The sequence below is a fragment of the Schistocerca nitens genome, chromosome 3 (genome assembly GCF_023898315.1).
Source record: "Schistocerca nitens isolate TAMUIC-IGC-003100 chromosome 3, iqSchNite1.1, whole genome shotgun sequence".
NCBI lineage: Eukaryota > Metazoa > Arthropoda > Insecta > Orthoptera > Acrididae > Schistocerca > Schistocerca nitens.
Genome location: NC_064616.1, coordinates 261,254,378 through 261,266,969, shown reverse-complemented (window position 1 = coordinate 261,266,969; position 12,592 = coordinate 261,254,378). Strand labels below are relative to the sequence as shown.

At 38.1% G+C, this 12,592-nt stretch overlaps 1 protein-coding gene across 3 annotated transcripts in view; it reads right to left on the bottom strand.

Annotated features, from left to right (window-relative positions):
• Window positions 1-12,592, bottom strand: part of LOC126248230 (Fanconi anemia group M protein) — a 238,925-nt gene that overhangs the window by 169,778 nt on the left and 56,555 nt on the right. For all 3 annotated transcript variants that reach the window (XM_049949058.1, XM_049949057.1, XM_049949056.1), the window contains one exon: window positions 1,442-1,590. In XM_049949058.1, coding sequence (XP_049805015.1) covers window positions 1,442-1,590 — 149 coding nt within the window. The remainder of the gene's footprint in view (window positions 1-1,441; window positions 1,591-12,592) is intronic.

Genomic DNA, 12,592 nt, shown 5'->3' with positions numbered 1-12,592 from the left:
GCATGTTCTCCTTCAAAGGCAGCTTCAAAACCCATCTCTTCTGGACAATTCCTCCCCAGTATCAGTTTTTCTGAACTATGTAGACAGGAGTTGTCCTTGCAGCACATCCTTCATTCCTGTAATCCTCCAGGTGTCAATCTCCACCAACCTCTATCCTACACACACTTCCACACAGCTCCAGAATCTTGACTTCACTCATCCTACACCCACATTCTCTTCCTCACAGTCTCTCCTTCCTCTGTTCTATTAACATCTCCCAATCTACTCTTCCACATGCACTTCATGAACTCATCAGTGCTGGTGTGCACCTGTTGCCTGTCACTATTGCATATACTTTACACCTGCTGCCTTCATCTGAGCCATCACCCTCCCTCCCTTCCTCAACTCTTCCTCCTGTTTCTCACCTCACCCTCACTCCAGTCAACCGGCAGAACTGCAGTCCCAAAATGTGTATTCAGCTTGCACAATGGGGTTGTATAGGTATAGGTGTGTGTGTGTGTGTGTGTGTGTGTGTGTGTGTGTGTGTGTGTGTGTGTGTGTGTGTGTGTGTGTGTGGTGTTTCTGCATGAGCATGATCCATCCAGTAGCTAACGAAGTTTTCAGTCTTGTTTGTGTGCCTGTCGATGAATCAGTGCCTCTACTGTTTGGTGAGTTATTACCTTTACTACTAAATTATTCACATTATTCCAAAACTTTCCATAACATATTTATGCTAATGATTTGAGTGGTTCAGCCAAATTACGTCTCTATCTACATGCCACGTTCCACCTCATGTTGACCTGTCATCACTGAAGCATGTGCAGCATTTATACTAACAGAGTACTACAGGTTACACTGACCAGCCTTGCCAACATCAAGCACAACCACTGTTAACTAATGTCAGTGAGATGCTACCCATTTCGCACCACTCATTGGACAGATGTAATTTAGGGTTGTACTGATACAATGAGACTAGCCCATCTTCTGCATTCCTTAACACTCTGTTTAAGTACTGTAATATGTCTGTAGAGGAATGATCATTTGACAACATTTAGTGTAGACATCTGTGTTCCCTGCATTCAGACATAACAAGTAAATTAAATACTTGTCTGTAGAGGAATGATCATTTGACAACATTTAGTGTAGACATCTGTGTTCCCTGCATTCAGAAATAACAAGTAAATTAAATACTTTTGTTCAGGTTCCTCAATTCATGTTTTACATTGCATTATTTGTACAAAAAAACATTACCGATACTGTTAGTTCACAGTCTGACTATTTCATATTGTCCAGTTTCAGTAATCACTGCCAATTGATATCAATCATGTATTTATTACAACATATGACTTAGATGGCAACAGTCTATTGACATATATTTGGCTATTTTAGAAGGTAAATTCATCTGCACACTAGGTACATGCACAAAATGAAAAAGATACCATCAAAATTTTTTGAGACTCACCTGTCGGTAGGCAGACAAGTGTGTTATGATACAAAGCATTCTGAATAATGTTGAACTGGTAATCACGTTTTGGGATGTCTACTGGATACTTCCATGTGCGCCCTGCACTAACGTCAAAGCCTGGAGCTTCTTCTCCCATATACAGATGTCTGAAATACAAGTACAAATATAAGTTAATTCAAAGTGAAAGAGAGAGAGAGAGAGAGAGAGAGAGAGAGAGAGAGAGAGAGAGAGAGAGAATATTACAAATAAATGTTAACAGCATACACTGAGTAATTATCTGTTCAACTACTCAATTTTCTTGTTTCATTGGTATTAAAAAGTACATATCTTGACACAGTGCATAGGAACTTCCTCTTTACATACTTTCCTATGGATTCCTATAAAGACTTGCAACTAAAATTCACACCCATGCATTTTCGGCTGTACGTCTCAGCTGATTCCAACCTCAAGTCCTCTTCCCTTCATTATTTTCCATCATAATTCTCTTACATTATTTCTTGTTACCTTCACCTAAAACATGAAGGCAAAGGTATCTGGACACATCATTCAGATACCAACTTCTGTACCTGAGCAACATGGGAAGTCTCCTACAGTAGTTTATGAGAATGATGTAAAATAAGTTTGCACAATAGACTTTTCAGTTTGTCAGCTCCAACCAATAAATTTTTTAAGACTACCAGAGTCTTGATTGGGTTTATTGATCCCCTAGTTTTCCATTTTACAATAACACTGATCATCCTGAATCTGGAAAGATATACTGCTTGCATTTGTTTTAGTAGGAGGCTTCTCATCCATGTGAAATAAATACTGCTGCAAAGAGTTACCAAATACATAAAACCTCAAAAAATGCCCCAAAGTGATAAAGATATAAATAATTAGTGATAAACTTATAATGATTCACAAAAAAGTCTCAGTGTTTGAGCCCCAACTGAAAAGCTGTGGAACCCAAATAAAACTTAGCACTGAAAGTTGACTAAAGTGAGAAACTGACAACACTGAGATGTCAATGGAAAAACTAAGTGTTTGTGTGTGAAATGGTCTGGGTATGAACAACAATCACAAATGAGATTACGGTGATAGTTTATAAATGTAAGCCACTATCATGTAGCAGTTTCAGCTGCAGAACTGAGAACTTCAGAGAAAAAAATTTGTTCTCACAACTTATGTTTCCAAATCATGCAATAATACTTTTAGGAGATTTTAATGGCTCCACATTAATTGTTAAAATTGGGTAGACAGACATAAAAGTTTTCATAGAAAATTACCTATAACAGGTAGTTTGGCACAATAACCATGAGAGAAATGGAATAGATCTGATGGCAATAAACTGGCTTGACCTCTTTGTGCTCAGGGATCAGTGACCACAAAGCAGTTGTGTACACAATAAATACCACAGTACAAAGAGGCAGAAAAGCAAGCATAAAATTCTATATGTTCTTCAAAACTGATAATGATGAGGTTATCTAATTTCTCATACAAAAACTCAAATTATTTAATTTGGACAGTGAACAAAAAGAGCAAAAATAACTCAAATCCAGATGAATAATCTCCTTGGTACACAGGCAATATCAGAAAACTTCTTAAGACACAGTGCCAACTACAAGGAAGAGACAAAACAAAGTATAATTCTGCAGATACACACATTGAAAAAAAAAATCATTTTATGTTAAGTCTGTCAGTTACACAAAAATTACTGTCAAGACACTTGTGGATGAGACAGAGACTTGTGGGGAAGCATGTACTGTCTTCCATATCTCACTTGCTAATGGCTCCATAATTGGTATCTGGTGCTGACGTGTTCTGGCTGCAAGCGTTTCTTTATGCCGTCTGCAGTGACAATAATTCCCTTGCCCAGAATGCTGAAGGTCTCACAAAGGCCTTCACAGGGGTACTAATACCCAACACCTAGCCTGCAAACACATTTCCCTTGTCACGTTCTCACAAACCCCTAATCCTCCTACCACCCTCAAGTCCAACCGCAAAGGAGCACTTCCTCATCACTCAATATCACCTTGTATTGGAACCATGTCCTTCACCAGGGCTTTAGCTGTTAATCATTGTGCCTGGAAATGAGGGATGTCTTACCCAAAATCCTTCCCACCCCTCCTAAAGTGGTATTCCACCACCCACCCACTCTACACAATATCCTGGTCCATGCCGATCCCACTCCCACTCTTAACCGTTAGGCAAATGAGTCACATCCCTGTGGAATAACCAGGTGCTAGACTTGTCCGATTCATCCAACCAGCACATCCTAGTACTCCAGTCCTATCGCAAGCTTATTCTATGCCTCCACAGGCAGGGCCATGCGTAAATTCAGCGATGTAATATACCACCAACTCTGTTGCAATTGCAGCACAGCATTTTATGTGGGCATGATGACCAACCAGCTATCAACCAGACTTAATGGCCACCACCAAACATTCGCCAACAGCAGAGTTGACCACCTAGTTGCAGAACATGCTGCTGAGCACAATGTGCTTGATTTTAATGGCTGCTTCATAAACTGTAAGATCTGAATTCTTGCCCCAGCTCCAGTTTTTCTGAACAATGCAGGTGAGGATTATCATTACAATGCATCCTTCATTCCCATAATCCTCTGGGCTTCAGTCTCAGTTAACCTGCTGCACTAACACCCCCTTCTCTGCAGTTCTCTCTTCCTCTGTTTCCCCTCTCCATCCACTTCCCCATATCACGAACATCGTGCACTGCACGAACTCACTGGTACCAGTGCATATGTGTCACATTTCTGCTCTGTGCACCTGCTGCCCTGATCCCCAACCTCCTATCTTGCACACCTGCTATTGCCCTCTAAGCAGTCAACCATCCTCCCCCAAACACTCTCACCCACTACCTGCCTCTTTTCTTTCCTCACCCATTCCATCTGGCACAGCTCCCTCTACCTGCCAAATTGCAGTACTGCCACTGTGTATTTAACCTGCACAACATGGCTGAGCAGGTGTCCGTGTAGAGAGAGAGAGAGAGAGAGAGAGAGAGAGAGAGAGAGAGAGAGAGAGAGAGAAGTTCATCCCCAGCCATGATTAAAGCGTAAAATTTTTTTTTAGTTAGGCAGTAAGAACTTCTCCCATTGATGAAATCCTTAAATGTCTACAGTTTTTGCGACCTCTATGCTCTCTTTCTTATGCATAAATTCTATTTAGGCAAAGAGAATAATTATAGAAGAAATAGCAAACAGTCACAATTACAATGAAGCTCATGTCTCCTGTGTTCAGTTTAACCCTTGTGTCCACATTGGGTTACCCGGATAACCTTTATAACTATAACACTCAATTTTTCAGGTGTATTGAAACTACTGTACACAAGCCTCAGATTATTCCTCATTTGCATCTTTATAAAATTCATAATACAAGCAAAATTTAAATACTTTCAAAGAAGAGCATTTAAATGAGAAGGAAAAGAACGCACTTTCTAATCTATATTTGGGTTAGCCAGGTAACCACACAACTCCATTAGAACAGGTGTGAAGTTCGCACATGAAACACTTCATTTTATATAATATATTCATATTTTTATTATTCATTAGACAACCAAGTAATAATACAACTAATACAGTCATAAACTTGGGCAAAATATATCAATTTTTACTATATGTGACAGAGTACATTACATAATATTATATGGCTACTAAATTTTGCTGTTCATTACAGTGGATATTTAAACTTCGAATCATTACTTATTCACAACATCCATACACTGTTGTTGCAGTGCAGTGTTCATCACATATTGGTTTTTTACATGTCTTGCAACTTTTTCTTGTTTTCCTCTTCTTTTTGTTTGAGTGAGATTTGCGTACAAAAATCACCAATGATTTTTAGCCATTCGGAAGAATCTCGTTTTAGCTGAACCTCCACTCGTTCAGTAACCAGAATTAGAGGTCCTCCTATCATGCACTTAATACCTGATTTCATGGAAAAATTTTCTCAGGAAATTAGGATTTGTATATCTAGAGATAATAGAAGGCGTTGCCAAATGTTTTCCCAGATCCAGTAGAAACAGGCTCATTTTTTGCTTGAGGATTGTTTTCTGTCCAAATAATGTATGCTACTAAGCAAATGCTAGCAGCCATCTCTCTGTCCTCCTTTTCACACTGTAATGAGAACACAACTTGTCCATATTATCAGCACCACCTTATGTGCTGTTATAATAATGTATAACATCTGGCTCTGAAAGGGGGCCAGGAGTGGATGCATCATAAAGCATTGTGGGTAACACTAGAACTGCTTCTTTGGAACATATGAACACAGAGAAATGTTATCTTCACTGAATCGAAATAAAGATGACAGTTCTTGGCGTGAAGAGGAAGGTTGCATTTCTGGCGGTATATAGGGCTTGCTTCTTTACACAGTGCCAACTATGGGCAAATCCCAAGTCATCAACAGCCTTGCTAATGGTAGAGTTGTGAAAAAATTGTCAGTGACTGTATTTCTGCCAGTACCTTTGAAATGGTAACATAAATCTTTTACTACCCTCTCTCCTTCATTAGTTTCTCTTCTGGAAGCAGAGTTACCTGTATAAATTTGGCCAGTTATTGGATAAGAATTTCACGAATCACAAACCCACCAGACCTTCAAGCCATGTTTGACTAGATTTTAGTAAATCTTGCCTTTCCTTTGTAAGGAAAAAGCTGCTCATCAACAGTGAGGCAATCAGAGGGCACATAGATTTTATGAATATTTGAATTTAGCATTTCAAATATGGCAGATATTGCACCAGCTATGTCACTTTTCAAATGCTCAGCCCTAGTGATCACATTGTCAAATCTTACAAATCTGCTCAACTGCCAAGGTCACCTGTTGAGGAATAAGCTTGCACAATACAATGGGAATGCATTTGTTTTCCACATTTCCTTCGTGTGTTCAGCATTAGAAAATCTTACTCCAGATTTAATATATATACCAAGATATGCATCAAATTCTTCCAGTGTCAATGGCTTCCACTCTTTCGCTCCTCTTCTGAATTGATATTATGGTTTGTGAATACCTGATTTGGCTTCCTACTGGTTTCACATACTATTATATCACACATTTCTTTTGCAAATATACTTTTGAAGGTCCTTATAAAAAGAAGTTTTGTTGTACGTGTTGGACCAGCCCTTTCCTGCAAAATATTATGCTTCAGCAACTTTCTTGTCCCAAAAGGTTCCTTAAGCCATTTAGTTCCATCTCTATCACATAGAATGCCTGCAGAAGATACAACTGTTTTTGACAGCTCTATCATTTTCATCGCTACTATTATCATATGTCTCTCTTTCAACTTCAATATCACTATAAGTACCAATGGTACCTTCACTACCTGAAGCAGCAGAATTTTTGTATGCAGAATCTTTGTCACTGAAATCTATAGCGTCATCCTCTTCTGTCTCAACAATAGACCATAACTTTCTAATATACTATTCTTTTACTTCATAGCTTAATCTGCTGTATTCAGATTTAGATAATTCCAGCTGATCACCCATAAGAATCCAGAGTTGAGGTGTAAACAATAATGAACAATTCCTAATGTTGTGCCACAGTAGCCAGCAATAACTAGAACACCTTGTTGCAACTATTTCGTATATGCCCTGAGCTGAGTGTTGCCAACAGTGACGGTACGACAATAAATTAATTAGGTTACACTGGTAACCTGGTTATAGGACAAAGTATAATTTTTTTAGTGTGGACATACGGGTTAAAATAAATAAGAATAAACTATACATGATGATCTAAAAAACAGATGGATGCCCTCTGCCTTGAAGATGATAACACAGCTAGGACTGCTGCCCACATTCCTCAAAACGTGTTGGAGAAAATAACATTAATAGCTGATTTTATGTAGTTTAAAACAGGTAGCTGTTTGATCTAAAATTACCCTCAATTTCCACAACAGCACGCTGCTCCACGGAATATAAAATGTTCAAGATAAATATCAAGATATTGTGACAAATTTTGGGTACTGTCTTGTCTTCTTACACAGATATTCTGCAAATAATTCCGCAAGATTATAATTTCTATCCATTTTATCATACTTATTATTGTCCCATCACTACACTGTGTTTTTCCTTTTTGTATGTGTTGAATTGCTGTATCTACTTATTCCAACAATGTTTCAAGAATGTAATGACACACACACTCTATTATTGTTTCTATTTCTTAATGTGTTAAGACACTTAGTATTGTCTCTCTACAGTACATACCAGTGTTGCCTGACATTCTGACTAATGAACTATGATGCCTACCCTGTGTAAGTAAAATGGATGGAAGACTGGAGTTCAATGTTTCATCAACGAAGAGGTCATTAGAGATGGAGTACAAGCTCTGATTAGGAAAGGATATGATAGGACATTGGGCACACCATTTTTGAAGGATCCACTCTGGCAATTGCCTTAAGGGATATAGGTAAATCATAGAAACAACAATCAGGATGTGTGGATAGGGATTTCAACCACCTCCCTATCTAATATGAGTCTAGTGTCATATCACTGCACCATCTCTCTTAGCCACAGTGTATGTGCTTGTTTAGTTTTCTTCATCTTCCAGTTCTTAATTCCGTCTTCTGCGATCTTAACAGTACACAAATACTTCTCTTCAACTACAAAGTCATCTCTGAAATTTTGTCACAATTTGTATTCTTCATGTCCGTAGTGGTTTTTAGTATAATGTTAATTATCTTGCTTTTTTTTTCAGCAGGCAGTTTTATTCATTTGATGGCACTTTAAGGCTTTTGTTTGAATTTTTCATATGTTCCCTATAAAATAAACCAAAATGAGTGTTTTCTATAGTTTACTCACAGTTCATACAATGCTCTCTCTATTCTTAAATTTTTTCTTTTGGACTAATGTGCTCCGTGCTGCACTGCAGACTGAGTGAAATATTATTAACTATAGTTTATGGTTCACTAAAAATCTCAATAAGGGTATTAAATATGGAATATTCCAACACCAGATCTGAACACTTGTCCAAATCTTTAGTTTCAAAATTGCACAGATGTGTACTTTGAGATGTGGAGCTAGTGGTTGGATATGAATTTTTATTGATACAAACAACTTACATTTTCTATCAATAAAATAAGTGCATAACAACTGTTTGAAGTGCAAACTGCCAGTATCAATGCACCGGGGTTCACCTGCAGTGAGACCCCCCACCCCCAGATCCGCAGGTGGCCAACAAGAGATATGCATGAAAATAATATATCACACCCCGGCAAGAACAGTGATATAACTGAAAAATGCAGTACTTGAGAAAACTAAACTTACAGAATTAATTCTATAAAAATCATACTGAAGTAGTATAAGCTGCTTTTAAATTTCAAGTAAGTACTGTTGCCAGTAAATTCCATTATATTTTTCGTGCACACTGACGCACTTCAGACATATTTTACAGTGACATAAACTAAAGATGCAGTTTCTTGACTGGTGTCACTTTTCTTGTTGGGGTGCATATAATAAATAACAAATTTGTAAATGGATGAGGGTTAAGTAGGACAGAGCTGTCTGGAACAATGATAATTGGAGGAGGTAAAAGCAATTACAGGAAATATAAACAGGAGGCATAAAATTGGGCCAGCATAAAAGTCAGAGTTATAATTAGTTTTGTCATGTCAGAAACCTATATTGGTGCACAGTTAACATGTCATATAGTCTTTTACCAAAATTTGGCCCAGTTCTGGACAGTCTGGACTTCTCCACAATCACACTTAATATTGTTTTCTGTACTGTAGCCCCATCTTGCCATATTAAACACTGATCTACCCACTCCTGATCTCAGCCTATTCAAAGATTTCCAGGTCATCCATTCCTTGCCATGTTCTGGAGGCAGTCTCAGAAACTCTTTTTCCAACCAGAGGGAAGGGAAGTCTATCCTTCCAAAGTTGCACACTGGCACTTTCTGCCGTGGTAGTAAGTACCTATCATGTTCTATGGAAACTCTTCCTTGACTTCAATTGCTGTGAATGCAGTTTATGCCCATAGAGGGGATAGGTTTGTTCTTATTCCCCTTTCTTTCATTCCTTATTTGCCGCAATTTCTCTTCGATTGGGTGGTGGTGCTATTTCTGCAAGATAGTATATCCATTTGACAGGAGCAGATTTCAAACAATCTATTATTAATTCTGCAGGTGTTGTTGAGAGCTACATCTACCTGTTTGGCATGTGATGAATTACATAAAACAGGGAGAGCAACCTCTGCTGTAGAATAGGCTAATGAAAGTGCACAGGTTCGGATGGTTTCAAGTTGACTGCTCCACTGTGATTTGGCCAATTTTCTTAACAGAGTGTTCCTGGTGGGAACTTCCAACTTTCAATTCATGCAGTGTCTCTTGAAAGTGAGAGATTGTCCAGTGTCACTGCTGGGTATTTTGGAGTGCAGCAATGTTGAGACTCAACTCCTGACCATGCTATAAACAACTTACAAGTAGCTTCCCTATCTCTCAAATGAAAAGCACACACTTGAATCTTTGAAGAGTAGGGTTTAAGCTGATTTGTGCCACAGTATCTTGATAGATTTTCATGGATATTCTGAGTCCTTTTCAGGCCCACAGTTAACCATTATATATGTTAACACAGAAGGCATAACAGCAGCCAAAGAAGAGCTGCCACAAGGTCTACGCAGTCAATGCCAGTGCCAGGTACTGTGCGTACAAGAGACACACACAAGTTGCGACCTGCGGAAATGGAATGCGCCTCACAATTGAAAGACCGTATAATAAATATGAAAGTGCTATTTTTGTTCATCCAGACATTCAGATCCTGTCCATAGCATTAACCAAGGAAAATATCAAAATTCTCACTCCAGAAAGAACCAACTGTACCATTTCATCCCTTTATAAACCACCCACTGCCAAATTTATGGTTAATAAACCCTCCAATTTTCATAATAAAAGAGTGAAGATTGTGATTGGTGATTTAAACAGCCATAGTAATGTTTGAGGCTACGATCATGAAGATCAGAATGGGGCGGCAGTACAAGAATGGACAGAACTAAATCATTTGAATATAATCCACGATGCAAAAATACCAGCATCATTCAACAGCGCCAGCTGGAAGCAATGCTATAATCCTGATCTTGTATTTAGTAACAACAGTATCAGCCAACAATGTGTAAAATCTGTCGGTCCCCCAATATTTATTTCACATCACAGAGCAATAATCTGTGACATATTTTCTGCTGTTATATCTCACAAAGCACCTTTTCGAAGAGGGCTTAATTTTAGGAAAGCAGACTGGTTGGGATTTTCAGAATTGCTCGACATCGAAGCGACGTATATAGAACCAGCACCAGAAAACGATGACACCTTCACCGCTGCTGTAAAGAGCTGTTCCAGAATGTCAATTCCTCACAATTGTTGAATATCTTACATTTCTGGACTTACATCAGACCAAGCCACCCTACTCACAGAATACAGGAACTTATTTGAAGAAGATCCTTTCAGTGAAGCAACTGTGGAAGCACGGAACAAACTCACTACTTCTATAAGAAAGATAAAAAGGGATCAAGGGATCAAAACCATAGAAAACTCAGATCTAAAAAGAGACAATCAAAAAGCTTGGAGACTCCTGAAACATCTAAGTAATGATCCGCCTACAACAGCTGCAAAGAGAAAAGCTAGAGGAGGACAATCTACTTACAACATCATTCAGTATGGAAGAATTAGATAAGGCTATTAAACAATATAAGAATGGAAAAGCAACTGGCTTAGACGATATACGAACAGAGCAAATAAAGCACTTTGGCATAACAACAAAGAAATGGATTCTGCAACTCTTTTAATGGAGGTAGGTGGGAGATCTACATCTACATAGCTACTCTGTAATGTGTGCATCTGCAGTGAAATCCCATCCTTCTCTAAGTTCAACCCCTCAGCTGGCATGAGACAACTGTAAAACAACGATATAATATACAACTCACTTCCAAATACACAAAGAAGAAGTCAAGGCAAGTCAAACGGGAAAGCGGACTAAGTGTAGAAAATATCAGAACAAGGCATGACAGGTAATGAAAGCAAGGCACAAAGGACACAGCCAAGGACCACCATGAAGCTTAGCATGCAGCAGGAGACATCCTTCTCATAAACACTTCACTCCTAACCCAAGTAATGTTGATTCATTATAGCTGAGAATAAAAGCCACTCCCTCGGGGACATTGTAAGATCCATCTGGCTGCATTTTTAAGTTATTTCTCATATGGCAAATGGCAGTAGCACAGATACAAATATCAGTGCAATAATAGACAAGAATACAAATGTGCAACACACGTAACAGACCATAATGTATCACCCAACAAACACAAAGAATTAAGAAATGTAGCACATGATACTAGTTGTTGACTACACATTAATGTCTAGACCTTGTATCCACTTCATAGCATGAGGTCTGGCTTAAACAAAGTTCTCATCTGATCCACTGTATGTTCTTACAGGGTCAACTTTTATTATGTGGTCCAGAATCTGCTTAGGTCTTATAATCACAACTTGGGCTGTCCCCAAGTCCCCATATATTAAGTACGGCCATGCATTTTGTTAGTTTCGTGTTCTATGTACCATTTCCATGAGAAATCGTAATGCTGTGGGACGAGTCATTTTAAGCGACATCACAAATTAATTTATAAATATGGCTACAAACTGAACATTTATAAGATTTAATAATAATAATAATAATAATAATAATTATTATTATTATTATATTTTACACATTACAATAACAGAAATTCTGCTATAGAATAGAAAGAGTCGTCAAGGAAAACTTTTTCAGTTTGTTTTTAAATTTTACTTTGCTATCTGTCAGACATTTTAAAGCACTGGGGAACTCATCAAAATTTTTTGTTGCAGGACACTACACCCCTTTTTGTTCTGCAACCTTAATGTGGAGTAATTAATATCATTTTTTTCTGGTATTGTAATTATGCACATCATTGTTCACATACAGTTGAGTCTAGTGCAGTTGTTTCTTGGGAATTTGAACCCTTGATATGGTTCTGAGGGATAATTTATGAGATAATGATTACTGAGTTTTCCCAGTCATTTTTCCAGATGTCTATTCTGTTAAATGTGTTCTGTCTCCTTATACACCTGCTGTTCCATACTGGCTTCTGTGATTTCAAGTGTGTATTTGGCAAATTCATTACTAAACATTAAATAGGTAAATTATTTGTGTGGT